Source organism: Giraffa tippelskirchi, chromosome 10, assembly GCF_054371585.1.
Source record: "Giraffa tippelskirchi isolate mGirTip1 chromosome 10, T2T-mGirTip1v1.2.pri, whole genome shotgun sequence".
In the NCBI taxonomy this organism is placed as follows: Eukaryota; Metazoa; Chordata; class Mammalia; order Artiodactyla; family Giraffidae; genus Giraffa; species Giraffa tippelskirchi.
In genome coordinates this window covers 69,729,918-69,750,064 of record NC_137284.1, presented here as the reverse complement: position 1 = coordinate 69,750,064, position 20,147 = coordinate 69,729,918, and the positions used below count along the sequence as shown (strand labels likewise).

The window sequence follows — 20,147 nt, the reverse complement described above, 5'->3', positions numbered from 1 at the left end:
CAGTATAAGTGCTGCCACTGACAGTATTCATCATAAGAAAAATATACTACACAGCAAAGTGTCTAGCCTACTCTAGCAGCACTTAGACACACTGAGCTAACATTCTAGTCTGGGTTGTTTGGTCTCCTCCACTTGGCTTTGGGTATGTTTTCTGCCACGGGGCCTTTGTGCTGACAGTCACCTGTGCTAGAAATGCGCTTCCCTCCCAGTAATTACAGCCTCTCATGAAAATATTCTCACTTTTCCTCCTTCCCACAGTACCATAGCAATTTCACATGTGTGTGCTTGAGGAATTTCTATCTTTCCCACTATACTGTAGGGCAGAGTCTCTAAGCCAGAACTGATGGAAGCTTTTGCTGACTTCTTTATATGTTATGCTTAGCACATTATAAGGTATATAATAAGTCTCTGTCTTTTATCCGTTTTTACACAGCTCACCACACCAAAACTTGGTGCCTGAAAATAACAGCAGTTCATGATTTTTCATACTTTTGGGGTTAGCAAGGCAGCTCTTCAGCTGCAATAAGCTGGTGGATTTGCTGGGCTTGGGCTCAACTAGGATATTAGATCTTTCTCATCACGTCATTTTCCACTCTGGGCAAGAGGTTCTCAAGACAGTGCTCCATGTAAACGTGGCCTTTACAAAGATGTTGAGGCCTAAGCTCTTGAACTTGCACAGAATCATTTCTGTTGTATTCTGTTGGTCAGTCACTAAGGCTAGTCCAGATGCAAGGGGGGTGAAGAAAGCGATTTTCCTCTGGAAAGGAAATGTAGCATAGTCCTGTTGCATAATGGCATTTATGCAGGATTGGGAAGAATTTGTGTCTGTTAAGCAATCTACTGTTGTATCAATAATATTTTAATTAATTATAAATGCAACTATAATTTAATTTTGAAGCTAGTCCAGGAATTGGCTGATATATATGTTTTATCATTTGTTGTATTTGCCTTGGATTTTTATTCTATATACACTGTGCTCTAAGAATGAGAAGAAATGGACAGAGTGGTTTATCAATTCTAAGAGATAATAGGCGATCTAATCTCACATTTAGATAAATAAAGGCTGTGAGCTGTATAAGAGCAGGGACTTAATCACTAATGATTTTCCAGCAATTAGAACAATTTCTGGAACATAAGAGGTATTTAATAAATGTTTGTTGAATGAATGAATGAGCAAAATTAATACACATCCCTTTCTTTGGTCTTCCTTTTTATGTTTGTAAGGAAGTCACTTTTTCTTTTCATCTGTCTCAAATGATTAGGTTCTAAATTTTTAGGGAAAAGGCTGAGGGACAAGTAGTGTTTCTGCTCATCCATGTATTGAGTTGTCCAAAAAGTTTATTTGAGTTTTTATGTAAAATGTTATTTCCATGAATATATCCATGAATCCATAATAATGAATTCTGTCAAGATTTAGCAATAATAAAACATATTACCTACATATGAATAATCTTATAATTATTTTACATTTGACAACTTACCAAAAAGAGCCTCCAAGAGATTTTGTTTTCATATTGATCGATAGAAATATCAAGATAGCCTCTGCAATCTCTATAATCTGCTCATAATAGGAAACATCACTGAGTCACTAACCTAAATGAATGACTATTAATATCAAATAATATTCAGTATGAAATGACTTCAGTACTGTATCTGGATTCAGCAAAATTTTTGTGAACAAAGGTATCATTTTGTTCTTCCTCAGCTGAAAAATACAGATGACTTTTTATTTAAATTCTGGGAAGTGATGCAACATGTTGCTAAGTATATTAATATAGCAAAAAATGTTGCTTTATTGATTTGTTGATGGTAATGCAGATTGGAAAAATTTTTATCTTATAAAATATCTTCAACTATAATTCATCTCCACTTATTATCTGCTTATTTGAGCATAATTTCAAACAGTAGAACATAGAATATGGGCTTGGCATAATTTTTAAATAAAAAATAGATAATACTGGAGAAAAAGACAAGGAAATCTTTCTTAGAATTATCTAACGTGTACTTGAATGTACCAGCACAATGATTAATCCCCAAATAATAATGCCTACATATGTCAATTAGTTCACATACAAGTCAGCCTGAATATTTTATATAAATTTTAGTATCTTGACTGGAAACAAAAACAGATCATGATATTTCAGGGAGTCATCTGGGTCCCTCAAGATATAAATCAGTGACAAAAAATGCAATCTAAATAGTAATAGATTTACTTATTCATGTGTTAGACTATATAATTCTTCAATTTGATTGAAAATATCAGTATTTTCAATATAACTCAAGTAGTCTGATTCCTATCCTTATCATTTTTATACAAATAATTAATGTGTTGGTAAAACCATCCCTCTATGGCATTGGGAAAAGGAGGATTGCCTCATTTTTAATTCCAGTGTGAGAGAAGTTTTAAGGTGAATAGCATTTTCAAAATGCACAGCTGTGGTTCTTGCTACAGAATTGGAAAAGGACTGCTGATGTGTGAGGAAAAACACAAGTAAAACATTAACTAATTTTCAGAGAGTAGAAACAAGTTTTATTAGAATTTCTTTTTTTTTTTTAAGTTGTGAAGCTGTGGTAGTCCTCAACAGAATATAGGCAAGGGAAATAATGTGTGAAGGAGCTGCTGCTGCTAAGTCGCTTCAGTCGTGTCCGACTGTGTGTGACCCCATAGACGGCAGCCCACCAGGCTCCCCCGTCCCTGGGATTCTCCAGGCAAGAATACTGGAGTGGGTCGCCATTTCCTTCTCCAGTGCATGAAAGTGAAAAGTGAAAGTGAAGTCGCTCAGTCATGTCCAACTCTTAGCGACCCCACGGACTGCAGCCTACCAGGCTCCTCCATCCATGGGATTTTCCAGGCAAAAGTACTGGAGTGGGGTGCCATTGCCTTCTCCGGTGAAGGAGCTAGAGAGGTGTAACTTTTTTTCTTTATTTTTTGTAAGTTTTACAAAATACAGGATCACACAAAATTCTTTAAGAGAAACAGATTAAAAATATAGCAAGGTGTAGTATGTTCTAATGATTCACCATTATTGATTCCAAGCTATTCTATGACACTGAGGATAGTAATAGAAACCTTTCAATAATTAAAAGTAGATGTATTTTGCAAAAATATTCATGTAATCTTTTTCACATGTTGAATTCTCTATGTTTGAAACCAGTTTAGCGATTTCAGATGTCATTAATATTTTAACATGCAAAGTAAATGCCATTAAACAGAGTTACTTAGTTTAATAATGTTGACTCCTTCTCATAATTGTCAAATGCACAAAGTTATAAATTAATTCATATTCTAGCTTTAAAGACTTGTCCATGATTAAGGTCAGAAAACTGGAGCTATTTTTAATGTAAGTCCACTAAAACTATTACATTTAGTTAAATTCCCTGAAACTAGGTATGTACCTGCATGCTCAGTTGCTATCTTCTCTGACTCTTTGTGACCCCATGGACTGCAGCCTACCAGGATCCTCTGTCCATGGGATTCTCCAGGCAGGAGTACTGGAGTGTGTTGCCATTTCCTTCTCCAGGGGATCTTCCTGACCCGGGGTTTGGACCCGCATCTCTTGTGTCTTCTGCATTGGCAGGCAGGTTCTTTACCACTAGTGCCACCTTGGAAGGCCTTATATTCTTATACTTAGTGCTTAAATACTTGATTGGCTTAGTACATTCAGTAAAAGCAAATAAAACAGAGAAAAGAGAGAGACAGAGCTGGAGACAAATATCACCAAGAAAGTCAACTGGCAAATAGTAAAAATAGAGGGAATATAGCAAGAAATTGTTTTACTATCTAGATCAACATACTCAATTTGTTATCCAGCTAGTTGTCTTAGCTGCCTTTAAAGCTGTCTTATAGACTCCCAGGGAGCAGTATGTTGACTGTGTGATCCTAGTCCAGTCTCATCCTCATTTTTAGAAAATGGAAAAACATCATTGTATCATGGCACCCAGAAGTGATCAGGCTCTTAATCACTTGCTAAAGTTAACATATAATACAATGTATATAAACCACTTAAAATATGGGGAAAATAGTGGTGATTCCTCTCCAGGGTAGAATGAACATTTCCATAATTCAAGACATCATATCCATTATATCAAAATCCATGGAATTTCAGAATAGCTCCAGATTGCTTATTAACTATAGAATTAGAGCAAAGGGAAGGGATGGGTCTTAGATTCTGAAAAACCCAGCCAATTTCCTTCCTTAAAGAAATTTGCTATTCCCTTTTAATGTGTTCACTCTTATTGCATCCTATGAACCTCCTTTATAGAACTTATCACATTTGATATTAAATCATTTAATATACTTTTTTTTTTCTAACTAGAAGTTAAGTGTAATGCGAGCAGAGACTTCTATCCTATGTACAGATGTAATCCCATTGTCTGTCACAGTTCCATGTCTAGAGTAGGTGCTCAGAATGTAGATAAATGAATTTTTCCCTATAGAGAGCAGAACAGTTTCTCTACTTTCCCCTGATGTTGAGAGTTAGGCATGGAAACTTACTAATTCCTGCATTTGTAGTGCCTTCCTCTCCATGGACAGAGGAGCCTGGCAGGCTACAGTCTATAGGGTCACAAAGAGTTGGACATGACTGAAGAGCCTGACCACGCACACACACCTCTTTTTGTTTTTATACATACTGAAGGGAATTTTTGTGTTAGGGACATTTTCTATTTATGAATTCAATAATCCACTGGAAAGAAGTAGACCTTTATTTTATACAGAGGCATACAAATCTTCATTACAGTTTCACTGTCAACTTCACCTAGGCTGTGTAAAGGTATTCCTATTTATATTAGTGAGAGATACTCTACCTTAAATATTTCTGTATATAATCTCAGACACTATGGTCTATTTTATTAATTCAAATATCATTGACTCGATTTCTAAGTTTTTGGATGTGGAACAGAGGAAAGTGGGAAGTGTGAACTTACCAGCTGCTTTCTAGTCTACAACTATGATAAGAGTATTAGGTGCAAATCAGGAACACTTCAAAAAGGGATGGTTTGTGACTTTTTACCTGAAGTTATTTCAAATATATAAACATAGAAATCATTCCTTAAAATTTCAGGTGATAGCTTTTCAGTGATATTTGCATATCTAGTCACAAGATAAGCACAGGGAATTATGCTAAAAAAAATTCATTACCTTAACTCCCTTAATTCAGTTACCACAAAATTTCACATCTAGAAAAATAGTATTGTATAACAAATATATATCTCTTTTGGGTTTTCCAAATATCTCACTGGTAATAATATATGTGAAAATTCTCTTTTGAACTATAATGGACAGTGCTGTCAGTGTGCTCTTGGCTACAAGTGACAGAATATATAAAGTTAATAATGAGTTTATTTACAAATCTCACATGAGTGGAGATCCAGTAATGGACTGCAACCCCATGGACTGTAGCCCACCAGGCTCTTCCGTCCATGGGATTCTCCAGGCAAGAATAGTGGAGTGGGTTGCCATGCCCTCCTCCAGGGGATCTTCCTGACTCAGGGGTCAAACCCAGGTCTCGCACATTGCGGGCAGATTTTTTACCATCTGAGAAAAAATGAGCCTTGCTTTCACATTCTACATGTCTCTTTTTTAGAATGGAACATCTCTCAGGTCCCATTGGTCTGCTCTAGATTACATTGTCATCCTTAATTGACTTATTTCAAGAAAGGGGAGTCAAAAATACTTTTAAAATAGAAATATGAACAAAAGAGTCATTTAGTGATGATCACCCATCTGACCTCTAACATTTCCCTAATGGCTTAGAAAAAGGTTTCATGTGGTGCTGCATTCATTATTATATTTAATAAGAGGCAGTATGTGAAAAAAGGTAAAATTTCTGAGTTAGATTTTGCTGCTTCCCATATTAGGTTGGGTGAGTGACTTTAAACCTCTTTGGGTTCACCTGTGACAGTGCCATGCTGAATGACAATACAAATATTACTATCACAAACTTCATTTAATCTCCCTAACAATTTTCTTTAAGAACCTTTTATGATTATTAAATACTTATTTTAATAATAGAGATCTAGTTGCTATTGAAAGATACTAAGTTCTAAACATCTTGAACACCTGTTTAAACACATTTCATTTAATTATTAATTTATCCTTGTTCTTTGAGGTCTTATTATATAAATATACTTTAGATTCTGTAATGTGACATTAGTACTGCTTTTATACTTTTCCATTCTAACACTCCTAATTCTTTCTAGTGCAAGTCGCTCAGTCGTGTCTGACTCTTTGCGTCCCCATGGACTGTAGCCTGTCAGGCTCCTCTGTCCGTGGAATTCTCTAGGCCAGAATACTGGAGTGGGTAGCTGTTCCTGACCCAGGAATTGAACTGGGGTCTCCGGCATTGCAGGTGGATTCTTTACCAACTGAGCTACCAGGGAATCAAAAAGCAGGAGAAAAGAACATTTAGGAAAGAAATAATTGTTTTCTGTTAAGGAAGAAAGTTCTCTTATATAAAAATAATCTTATATAAACACATATTCTTTTTTCTCTCTTCAAGAGAATTAAAACATACTCAAATATTCAATCTTTGAGAGCATCTTTCATATACTTACATATGAGTAACTTTAATCTTATAAAAGTAATTCAGATTAAAAATTGCATTTTTAGACTATCCATCTTCCTTGTTTTTCCATACTAAGGTAGAATGTTTTACGGTTCTGTCTGAAGTTTCTGTAGCATGTTTCATTGTCTCCTGAGGGCTTAACAAGTGTGCCTTAAGGATGTGCGTTAGATACAAGCATTTTTATATGTCATTTTAAAAAATGTATCTTTACCTGTTGTTTGCAAATATGAGGAATGTTTACTGTCTTCCATATGAAAATAAAGTGTCTCCACTGTAGTCATTACAGCCGTGTTTCTTCCTTATGAAATAGTATTATCATCATTATTCTTTTGCTATGAGAGAATATAACTTCCTATTAAAAAAAACCCATAGATTTGAGGATTTCAATAAATGTAGTTCTATTTATAAAAAATAATCATATTGAGAGTAACACCTCACCTCGTTTAGGAATAAATGAGTAACCCTATAACTTGTGTTTGGTGTAACATCTCTTGGCAATGAAAAACAAAACTGAACTGAGTTTTATGACATAAATGTACCACTTTCAACACTTACCCTATTGCTACAAGTCAACAGTGCCACATCTCTCATCACCAACATTGTTAGCCAAATTCAAAATTCCTGTTTCTAGAGTATTCCATCAAATTGTGAGACTGAATTTTTATTATTAAAATAAAGTTATTGAAATGTTAGAAGCATTGTTCTCCATGGAAAATGATTTTAAACCAGTTTTGAAATGACTGAAATGCTTTCATAATAGGATAACAGGGCAAAAATGAAAGCAAGCTAATATGAATGAGGTTTTTGAAACATGCTTAATGAGTAAAAAAATATTCATTTAAAATCCATTTTGACTAAGCTACTGAGGGCTTCATATTTTTGCTTTCATTTGAAAAGCAAAGGTCAGAGTTTTATTTTATCTGATGAGAATGTTATTCAGATATAATCTCTTAGCTAAGGATGTCTGAGAATGGATTCAGGTGTCTATTAGAAGACTTCAGTTTTACACGTATATAAACGGTCTTCCAGTATCTCCTACATCACCACTAAATACATGGAAAAAAAAAAAAAAGATGCACACCTGTGAGAGAAAAAAAATATATGAGAGTAATTTGACTGAATTAAAACTTTTTGTGTGTTTATGACTTTAGAGCTTGCTGCAGTAAGGTAAATGAGGCAATTTCACCCTTTTTATGTTGTATCTTTGTTAAAGTGAGCTTCATATCTAATTAGGTTCTTTGATATTCTTTTTTGGGAATTGCACTGGCAGTTCATGTTTTGCTTGTTTTATGTTTGCTACATTATCATTACTTAGCAGACAAAAGTTAAAAAAAAAAATTGTAAACCAGGAAGACAAGTTCTAAGGTTAAATATACTGCTAGAAATTAAAATGCCTATTTGAACAAAACTTGTAGAACTAAATATTACCTAAATTTCATCGTGACGAGAATAATTGTTAGTCTGAGCAATATCTCTGATAGTTCACATTTTCCTGAGACTGTGTAAAAGAAGCAAAATTACTGGTAGTAAGAAAAAAAAATGCCTGGCAAATGAATACTAATTTCATTTTTACCTGAACATCTGGTAGCCAAGCACTTTAAATATTAAACTGAAGGCTGTAGACTTACAATTAAATTCATTGAAATAGGATTTAATATATTAACAGCTTAAAATTATAATAGTATGAATAACTTTTTTTTGGAGGATATATGTCATCATACCTGTAATCACGAAACTTGTCTAAGGACACAATAAATTTGACTGTGGTGTGAACATTTCACAGTGGGTTAAATGTCCTGTTACCTTGTTCTTCAATACCAAAGCTATATGTTTCCTCTGACAAATTTGAGTTTGAATTATTTGGATCATTTTCTAATGTGAGCCGTAAAAATAAATAGCATACATGCTTAAATGTGCTTTTTGCATTTCTACAACCTAAGAACCAGTTTGGTTGAAAAAATAAAATTTAACAGCTTTTAATTTGTCATGTGGAATCTGATCCTATGTGCTTTTTATTGCCTCCATATATTTATCTAAGTGAAACATAAAATAGTTGTAATAATGGAGAATTTAAAGCAGCTTTTGCACATGAGCAGTAATGCTAACTAATATGGTGAATAAAGACTGAATGTAAATTATCAGAATTTCTGTTTCTTGTGATGTGTTTGCTAAAGTAAGTATATCTTGGTTAGCTTATACAAGCTCCTCATCATCCTGGTTAAGCTATGAAGAAATTTGGCAAAAAAATTGGGAGTAATCATATACATGCAATTGGAAGTCATATATATAATTTTCAAACTTCAATACGGTGAAGTTTGAAAATATCACCAAACCTGTCAAAATATAAACTCATAAACTCATATCCCCCCCTTTTTTTTTTCTGGAGTAATACTTTGATATCCCCACATATGCCTCCAGAGATAATCCAGGTATGGCAGAAATCAGCGTTATCTAATACTACCAATTAGTATTGACACATCCTCATTTATGTCTCTTAAATTGAGTCTCTTCTTCCATTTTCCTTGCCCCTTGGTTTAGGCCTTCAATTATTTTTCACTTGTGCTCTTCCAGTTACCACATTTCTGTCCATAGCACCAACAGTTCGACATTACCGCTCACTTATTCATTTCTGTGAGTTTTATTTTATCCATATAACAGGACTGGCCACATCCCTCCAGTGCTAACAGACTTCTATAGCATCCTATGAATCTGTAATATCAAGTCTAAACCCCTTAACTTGGCATACCCCTAGTTAGCCTTCGCTTAGCAATCTCTTTAAGTCATTCTGCATGCTTTTTTTTTTTCTTCAATTTGGAGGGTAATTGCTTTACAATGTTGTGTTGGTTTCTGCCATACAACAACAGGAATCAGTCATAAGTGTATATATATCCCCTTCTTCTTGAGCCTCCCTCCCTCCTCCCATCCCTACCCCCAAGGTCACACTGCACTCTTAAAAACCTGCCCCAGAACTTGTCTCACTTTCATCCTGTTTGCCTTCTGCTTATCCATTATGATGTCACCTTCCTCTCTTCTAAAGCTTTCTGGACCCTTGAGGTAAAAGCATTAGATTCACCAAAGTGTTTTTTCACAATATTTCGGTCATATTTAATTTAGAGAATTAGCTTTTTAATTATTTTATATGCCCATAACCTTAAACATTCTGTGCTCCTTAGAGACAAAGATAATCATGTTCATAGTTGTATCTTTAGGATAAACACAGAATATGGAAGTGAACGTTCTCACTGAAAGTTGTTGATTGCATGAGTGATCAATAAATGAATCCAGGAAGGTCTGGATAAAAGGTCAACAGAAAAGTATTATTGGAAAACTTGTTGAATGTAGAAAGACAATTACAAACGGTCATAAAACATATACAAATATTATTCTAAGATTGTCTAGAGACTATTTCATACTGAACAATATCTTTCTATCAATTTATTGAATGATATCTTTTTATGATAATGATGCATTAAGAGGAAAATTTTTTTAATTTTCCTAAGCTTCAGCCAATGTGTAAAATTGTAAAACTACATTTATTCTATAAAGTAGACTGTTTTTATTAATTTAACATAAATGTAAATGTAGGCCTAGACCCACAGGTCTTACTGTTAAATGTTTGCCATTGTTTTTTCTAACTAGTTATCATATATTTCTATCTACTCAGACATATTAAATCAGGCCATATCCAAGGAAGACATTCTCAAGAAAAAGAATGATAATTCATAGTGCTAGAATCCTCTGAAACTCATCTTGGTTTTCAGATTATCAGCCTTAATATGGTGATTAATGCAAGAAGGGCAAGTGAAAGTTTTGTAAGCAAATAAAACCTTGTATGAAACTAAATATTATTGAATGTGTCTAGATAGATAAGATTATTTTTATAATTCATAATTTAATATCAGAGAACTCTGTACAACACAGCATAACAATAAGCACTCCATGTCATTTTTTATAACAAGTAATAGTATTTGCTTTAAATAGTAAGGTCCTTGCCAAGTGCCTTTTTAATTGTCGAAATGTTTTACATTCTAATGTGAAAAGTACATGTTAGTGTTTATAAAGAAAAAAATAATTTGCTGTTGTAGAGACATTTGAATGTCATTATAAAAATTTTCTTTTGTTTTGCCTTCATGTGTGAAAACATATATCTCATTTTTCCTGTATTTTCTTCTAATTGCGGGCATGACAGTGTGTTAGACTATGTATAATTAAAAACTGCAGCTTTTTGTGAGAATTAATTTTTAGATCCAGTACTTGATAATATAAAAATCTAGTCATCCTTTGTACAATTACTTTAAATGATCATTAATTTAATTACTTGTACAAAGAAACAAAGATATGGTCACTGATTTCTGGGAGAAAATAAATTTTGAATATCTTAATTCCAGATTAAATACTGTAATAATTTAAAACTATATTTTATTTGCAACTTTGTTATGCTGATATAATATTGTTATTACTGCTTTAGTGCTTTCAGGCTGTATCATAATTTCCCACTGTCATTCATGTAACAGAGGATAGTATCTTTAAATGATAATTGATAGTTATCTAAAAAATGCTAAATTTTATCCTGTGGATAACTATTTTTTCCTTTTTAATATGTTTTCCAATCCTGATAATTTCTAGTCAATGCATAGCCGTCTAGAAAAATTGAGCATATTTAAGTTCAGTTTCCTGAAAAAGGAAAAAAAAAAGATCTCATGAAAAGTCTAAGACATTTTTTTCTCTCTCTCTCTTTATGATTACAGAATGGCTGGTCTCAAATAAGATGTCTAAGAACTAGCTACAAATCATAAGCACTAAAACCATATTTTAAAATCTGAGCAACCACTATTATAGAAAAGGCAAAGATATACTTGAATCTGTCAGATCAACACATCCCTATAATCCCCTCCAGGACAATCACATAATTTGACAATAGCACTTAAACTTTGAAAATTATGTGAGCATTTTTTACATAATGGATGGTACATGTCCTCACACCTTTTCTGTCACTCATAATACAAGACATGTCTACCCCATTTAAAAAATCCCTTCTGTTATTAATAATTGCCTAAGCTGCTTGTTCCTTTCCTTTTTCAGAATGAAGAACAAATTTTGGTATTTTGAGTTTGGCACATCTGAAACTTTCTCAGCCACCTGCAAGAAGCTACATGAATCTGTAGAAATAGAAGTAAGAAAATGAATTCTCTTTATAATTCTATGAAATGGCTTAAGTTTATTAATTTGTTGTGATAACCCATGGAAGAAGTTAGAATTTTAGCAATCCATATAGCTTTACCTAGTATTCTAAAATGTCACTTCTGTCACTCATTGAAAATCTAGCACTATCTGAAATACTAATGTAAAGTTAAGTGTGAGTATGCATTGTTTAATACAGCATAAAAGAATGAGAGGTGGAAACAACTGTAGATATCACCAGATATAGTATGGACAGAAAGCTGTAAGATAAAAGAAAGTACTTGAAGGGAAAGAAAAAAATTGCAGAATACATGAAAAAAACATATTATTTTTAGGTCTCAATATCATATAACCTTTAAAAATACAGCTCACTAAAATTGTACTTACTTTCATGAATAAAGGTTAAAAAATATACTTTTCCATTCCCATTCATTAGCTAGGTTTTCTCAGTTCCTGAGGTTGCCATTTCCCCATTACATTTGTAGAAAGTGAAAAAGTCAAGAAAGAGAGCGAAGATACCAAGAAAAGATAGACTTTAAAAAGTTTTGGAGCAAATATGTCTATCAAAGTTAGATACATTGTAGGACTAAAAATTTTGGAGACAAGTTATAATAGAAAATGACTTAGTTTTACTTAGAGATTTTTAAGGGTTAAAGAAAAAGGAAAAGTTAAGTTTTGATAAGTTGTAAAGACAAATGAAATGAACGGAATCATGAAACAAGGATGCCTAATGACTAGTTTATGTGAATTGAGAAGTATTGGCTTTAACACTTTTCATTTTAAAAAGAAACAAATTGTCAGCCTGAGACCTAAATCTTTAGTGGCAACTTTTCAGGTAATAAGTTTGGTGGACAAAAGTAGTTAGGGACCACAGAGAAATATGATCATCTGGCTAGGTTCTTCATTATCCCAGCTTTCTAATTTACTGTTAATAATAATAACAGCAAAAGTGGTACTAATTCAGACTATATCTCTTTGGACTTTTTCTTTATCATGATTGATAAATAAATCAAAGTATTACAGGTAGAATTGATTGTCATGGTGCGGGAAAGGCCCTTCATGACTGAATCAGCCCATAATCCTGAAAAGGATTATTATCACAAAAGGTGAAGGATTGGGGCTCAACATGGACTTTCTGTGATTGCTATTTGTGATGATAAATGTGTGTATATGTTATATATATACTTATATAGCTATATGTGCATATATATTTATAAGAATCTCCCTTTACCTTAGAAATTCATTATTTAAAAAATCATTATATGGTAGATTTTAAGTATTTCTGCCCTCAAAAACTGTTGCTTAAAGAAAATCTGTAACAAAAGGGAAAAATGAAAAAGAAAAAATTGAAGTGTGGCTTTTGGTTGAATGTAGGGTAAATACTGTGAAACCTCTTGCACTTCTCTTTACCTACACCTACCACTGAACATAGATTAAACATAGACTGAACATGGATTGAAATGAAATTATCTTAGAGAGATACCTCATTTTCATGGTTAGGTAAACTCACTATGGTAGTGATGTCAGTTCTTCTCAACTTGAGCTAAACATTAAATGCAACCCCAAAATTCCAGCAAATTATTCTGGGAATATCAGCAAACCGATTCTAAAATTTATCTGGAGAGTCAAAAGACCCAAATAGCCAAAACAATATTGAAGGAGAACAAAGTTGGAACACTGACACTGTCTGTCTTTAAGACTTCAGTTCAGTTCAGTTCAGTCACTCAGTCGTGTCCGACTCTTTGTGACCCCATGAACCACAGCATGCCAGGCCTCCCTGTCCGTTACCAACTCCCGGAGTGCACCCAAACCCATGTCCATTGAGTCGGTGATGCCATCCAACCATCTCATCCTCTGTCATCCCCTTTTTCTCCTGCCCCCAATCCTTCCCAGCATCAGGGTCTTTTCCAATGAGTCAACCCTTCACATGAGGTGGCCAAAGTATTGGAGTTTCAGCTTCAACATCAGTCCTTGCAATCTATTTCTGCTTTATTGACTATGCCAAAGCCTTTGACTGTGTGGATCACAATAAACTGTGGAAAATTCTGAAAGAGATGGTAATACCAGACCACCTGACCTGTCTCTTGAGAAATCTGTATGCAGGTCAGGAAGCAACAGTTAGAACTGGACACGGAACAACAGACTGGCTCCAAATAGGAAAAGGAGTACATGAAGGCTGTATATTGTCACCCTACTTATTTAACTTATATGAAGAGTACATCATGAGAAACACTGGGCTGGAAGAAACACAAGCTGGAATCAAGATTGCCAGGAGAAATATCAATAACCTCAGATATGCAGATGACACCACCCTTATGGCAGAAAGTGAAGAACTAAGGAGCCTCTTGATGAAAGTGAAGGAGGAGAGTGAAAAAGTTGGCTTAAAGCTCAACATTCAGAAAACTAAGATCATGGCATCTGGTCCCATCACTTCATGGCAAATAGATGAGGAAACAGTGGAAACAGTGGCTGACTTTATTTTTCTGGGCTCCAAAATCACTGCAGATGGTGATTGCATCCATGAAATTAAAAGACACTTACTCCTTGGAAGGAAAGTTATGACCAACCTAGACAGCATATTAAAAAGCAGAGACATTACTTTGCGAACAAAGGTCCGTCTAGTCATGGCTATGATTTTTCCAGTGGTCATGTATGGATGTGAGAGTTGGACTATAAAGAAAGCTGAGCACAGGAGAATTGATGCTTTTAAACTTGGGTGTTGGAGAAGACTCTTGAGAGTCCCTTGGACTGCAAGGAGATCCAACCAGTCCATCCTAAAGGAGATCAGTCCTGGGCTTACTATAAAGTAATCAAAACAGTGTGATGTTGGTGAAAGAACAGACAAAACAAGGAACAGATTGTAGAACTCAGAAATATATACCATAAATATAATCATCTTTTCTTTGACAAATGAAGAAAGCCAATACAATGGAGAAGAGAAAGGTTTTAAACAAATAGTGCTGAGATGACTGGAAATCACAGGCAAAAAAAAAAAAAAAAAAAAACCTCTTCACAGGCCTTCACCTTTAATAAAAATCACTGAAAATGGATCATAGAGCTAAATGTAAAATGCAAAACTCTGAAGCTTCTAGAAGATAACATAGGAGGAAATCTAAATGGCCTTGGATATAATGATGCCTTTTAGATACAACACCAAAGGCACAAAACAAGAAAGAAATAATTGATAAGCCAGACTTCACTGAAATTAAAAACTTCTGGTTTTTGAAAGACAGTGTCAGAAGAATGAGATACAAGTCACAGACTAAGAAATAATATTTGCAAAAGACATATTTGATAAAGAACTTTGTATATTCAAAACATACAGAGAACCCCTACAATTCAACAATAAGAAAATAAACAACCCTTTTGAAAACTGGGCCAAAGACTTTAACTGATACCTCACTCAAGGAGATACACAGACGACAAATTAGCAGGTGAAATGACACTCCACATCACATTTCTTAAGGAAAATGCAAATTAAAACAACAGTGAAATACTGCTACACACCTATTAGGATATTGCTAAAACCAAAAGCTGGTGAGGATATGGAGCAATAGGGGGTCTAAATCATTTCTAGTGGGAATGCAAAGTGGTACAGCCACTTTGGAAGAGAGTTTGGAAGTTTCTTACAATGCTAAACATGCCTTTACCACATGATCCAGCAACCATACTCTTTAGTACTTACCCAGAGGAGTTAAAAACGTATGTACACACAAAAACATGCACATGGATATTAATAACAACTTATTTAATAATTGTCAGAACTTGGAGGCAAACAAGAGGTCCTTCAGCAGATGAACGGAAAAATAAGTTGTGGTATATCCAGACAATAGAATATTATTCAGTGCTGAAAAGCTACCAAACTGAAAAGACATGAAGGAAATTTAAATGCATTTTCCTAAGTGAAAGAAGTCACTGTGAAAAAGCTATATGCTGTATGATGCATAGATATTCTGGAAAAGATAAAACTATGAAGACAGTAAAAGATCAGTAATTGCCAATTAAGGAGGAGGGAGGGAGGAACAGGCAAAGCACAGAAGATTTTTAGGGCAATAAAAATACTCTATGTGATATAGTGATGATGACTACATGTCATTATACATTTTTTCAAAGCCATAGAATGTATACCAAGAGTGAACCCAAATGGAAACTATAAACTTTGGGTGATTATGAAGTGTTGAGGTAGGTTCATCAGTTGTAACAATGTACCACTCTGATAGGGGATGATGATAGTGGGAGAGGCGATGCAATTGTGGGAACATGAAGTATACAGGAAATATCTATACCTTCCCCTCAATTTTGCCATAAGCTTTAAAATTCTCTAAAAAATAAAGTCTTAATTTCTAAAAAGAAAACACATCAATCTATCATATAGTATTATATTTGTCACAAAGTGAAAAATGTTCAAGGAAAAGTTTGTATCATATAGAAAAAGACATGTGATGAAAATAAGTAGGGAAAACATCATTGATTTTAACATTACAAGTGATAAGATTCAGTGATTTTGTTCCACCAAGCTTTACATCTTGAGAAGAACTCTTTAGGGTCGGGTTTCTACATGTCCTCCAAGTCTGGCTTCCCAGCTCTACATTTACTGCCTTATTCTAGCCACCACTAGGGTAGCATTTATTAAGTCAGAGCCAGCGCTGTGCACTCCTCATTCTATTGTTGTGTATCTTGAAATACTGTTATAATTTGTATGAATTTATCTTACTTCTAAAACTCAGTTTGTGTGTGTGTTTGTGTGTATGGATGGTGATGTAAAATCTGCTTCTCTACTCACTTTTTAATGAATCCAGTCTATCATATTAGCAGAATATACGCCTTTGTACCCTCAAGGTTACTTCCTAATTAAATATAATAAAAACAGCAATTTGTAAATTTGATTCTGCTTGCTCTTGCTTCCTGTTTGGCCTAAAATTATACCAACTATGGTTTGAAAATATATAACAGAATAAAAGCACTTCAGTACAAGAGTACCTCAAGTAATAGATATATATTTTAATGACAGCTTCTTCAAAACAAACCATTTGCTGTGTGACCCTTTATTTCACATCTCTCTTTTATTTAGGAAGCTCTTTTTTCCCCAAAGAAGGTGAATATTTAGAATAATATTAATATCAAGGGGCAATAGGGTGTGCTGCAGTCCATGGGGTTGCAGAGTCGGACACGACTGACTGAACAATAATAGTTGATAATGATTATAGTTAAGATTTATCAATTATTAAGTATACCTCATGCTTGGTGCTAAGCAATGCATATCCGTTACCTGATTTAGTCTTCCCCCAAATCCTTTCATTTAAAGAGATTCTATTGTTTCTCTACTGCAGAGACACATATGAGCATTTTATTTCATAATTTAAAAAAAACAACAGGCATTGTATTGCTTGCTGCCAAAATATTTAAATCTAAGGAAACAAATCAATTGGAGAATGAATAGACATACACACAAACACACACACATATATATTTTTGTTGTTCAGTCACTAAGTCGTGTCCGACTCTGCAACCCAATGGACTGCAGCACACCAGGCTTCCCTTTCCTTCACTGTCTCTTGGAGTTTGCTCAAATACAGTGAAAGAGATTTAACAAAGGTGAAATTTTTAACTTGATGAGTTTCAGTTATCTTCTAACTTCATAACAAAATACAAAGAAATAAAAAAAATAAATATATAGTTTAAATTTACAAGGTAATATATTAAAAGCAACATTTGTATTAAACTATCTGGAGCATGTATATGTAACTAACATACTCATGTGGTCAACTGGGATTGAAGCTCATAAAGTTCATGAATTTTGAATTTACTCTTTGTACCGGCAAGGTTCATGAGAGAATAAAATGCCCCATTCTCCAAAGTATTTCAGTCTTTTGGTATTTGGTGAGACTTGGGAGGATGGTATATTTTAAGGCCAAAACTTCCATCCTCCAATCCTGAGCTTTGGCTTAATGATTAAGACTTAAAACTTAGACATTTCCATACAACCTAAATGAGTTCAAGAATTAACAAATTGCAAGAGTGTGTCAGGGACACAAAGTTAATTAGCAGAATTAGAAAGACAAGATTCTGATTGACCAGTAACCCAGAAAGCACAATTATTAAAGGCGGTAAGGCAGATTTTCACAGTTTTGTCTATGCCCCATATATCAAAATCATCCTGGATGATATCTCAGCATATACTCAGAGAACCTGAGCCCAGCCTTCCCCTTCCAAAAGACTATCTTGGAGTGGGAGAAATAAAACTTGTGGATGAACATTCTTTCTTAAACCCTTTATAAGCCATAGTTGACGTCCATAAAGCTATACCTATTTAATGTAGATAACCTGATGAATTTGGAGAAAAGAAATACCATGGAATTATCATAATCAAAGCCATTAACATCTCATCACTTCCAAAAGTATCTCTTGCCCTCTTTCTGTATGTGTGCACATGTGTGTGTATGTGTGTGTGCGCTCACATATGTGATAAGAACAGTCAAAAGATCTTCCCTCGCTTCCAAAGCTGTGCAGGTGTTTTTGTTTTTTTTGGCAATGCAATTCTAGAAGAAAAAATGAAGGGAAACGGTGAAATATGGACCTCAACCAAGATGATCACAGGAAACAAAAATTGAATGCATTAAGTCCAAAGCAAACAAACAAAAAAATACCTCCTTATTCCAGGAAAGAATAAGAAATGTGGTGGGGGGTCAGACAGTGTTAGCATTTCACTAAGATAAATATATTTTATATTTTCTTACTGAGGAGGGTGAGGAAGAAGTGAGACAGGTAAAAGGTAAGCAACAGGTGAAATTTCTATATTTACCAGAAGTTATTTTTAATAGCTTTTAGTGAGAAATTTAATATCCCAACTATAATTTCTGACTTTCACAGAATCTCCTAAAAAGAGAAACATGTAAAATTAAAGTGGTTTTATGCTAATATTTATAGCTAATGCTTGATATCTTGAACCCAAAGTACTATTGTTATTATCAACGTGTTCAGCAGCTGTGTGTGTGCGTACATGGTACCAGTTTCAAATATTCCTGTTTTCCAGATATGCAGGTGTGCTTCCATCTTCCTCTCCTTTGCCTGCTGTCTCCCATCCCACTGTAAAAAACTATGCGATTATCTGTAATCAGCACTTTTATCACCATCACCAGGATACTGGCTAATACTAAAATTACCTAAAAGGCATTCTGAGTTCCTATTTTACAGTGTGTTTTGTGGATACTTTTAAAATGCATTACAGAAGATACGGAGCTTAATCACTGGTGAAATACAGAGTACCGCAGCCTTCAAATATCAGAAGTCCCGTTGAGTCACTTATATGTATGTGTCTATTTGAACTTGTAGGTTTGCTGCTGTAGTTTTCTGTAACAGTAATTCTGTCCTATGAATTACCTATAACTTTGCAGAAACTCTTTTAAAAATCAGGTTTATTTAAGTCATTTTACACCATGCCATTTTAAACAATGAACAAAGCAATGTTTTATGTTTTATTAAGTAAAATTATGAGCAATTTTTATCTGAACTGGGCACAGAATTAAACTCACCATGAAAAAATATTTACAGTTTATCATTAATCATATCTCATCAGATTTATTATGCACACTTACTGCTCTTCAAAGTTCTTCACATGTTTTGAATACTTGTTAACTGAATCTCAAACACTAAAATCACATACAAAAATTTGTCTTTAACACTTCTATGTAGTATGGTGCATGGTATATTTATAATCTAGGATTAAAATATATTTGAAGAAGAATGTAAACCATTTCCTTTTCTTTTTGGTAAATTTGTCTCTAGAATAAGATCTTCCGTTTCAAAACTGAAATGAGTGGACAGTGGCCTGACAACCTTGCACTCTGCAAATGGCTCCCAGAGCACTATATGTTAATGACCTTTCTTCAACGTAATAAAAATATTCAGGATTTATTGACTCACTGAGGCTGTTAGCTTTTAAATTCTTTTCCTCTGTAGCTACCTTTTTAAAAATCGTAAATCTTCCAAGTGGATGAAAATATTATCTGACACAGTATTATAACTTGTTTATATTTCATAGCCTTCACCTCAGCTTTTATTTCCATGCACTCAACTGGTATGCTACAACTCCTGGTCTCCATCAGAACCAGCTCTGGAAATTTCCAGGCTAATCAACACAGTGTTAAAGCCAACAGAGGAAGGTAGCCTGGGGTCAAGAACTAGTGGAAACAAATTATTAATAAATAGGCATTTATGTAAGAACATTGTCCGGCTCTCCTAGGAACCTCAGTGTTCTTCATCCGTCCTTCTTCTTTGGGATTTCTTAAGGATTTTTTCCACTTTTCGGAGAGCTGCTTAAACCTACACGTGACGAGACTATGAAGAGTGAAAACATGAATAATGATATACACTGATGTTTTTCAGTTGTCACATGTGATT

At 34.2% G+C, this 20,147-nt stretch overlaps 1 protein-coding gene across 12 annotated transcripts in view; it reads left to right on the top strand.

The window, feature by feature from the left end:
• DGKB (diacylglycerol kinase beta) overlaps window positions 1-20,147 on the top strand; it is a 1,170,055-nt gene that overhangs the window by 860,878 nt on the left and 289,030 nt on the right. For all 12 annotated transcript variants that reach the window (XM_081537636.1, XM_081537628.1, XM_081537635.1 and 9 more), the window contains one exon: window positions 11,649-11,739. In XM_081537636.1, the coding sequence (XP_081393762.1) occupies window positions 11,649-11,739 (91 nt within the window). The remainder of the gene's footprint in view (window positions 1-11,648; window positions 11,740-20,147) is intronic.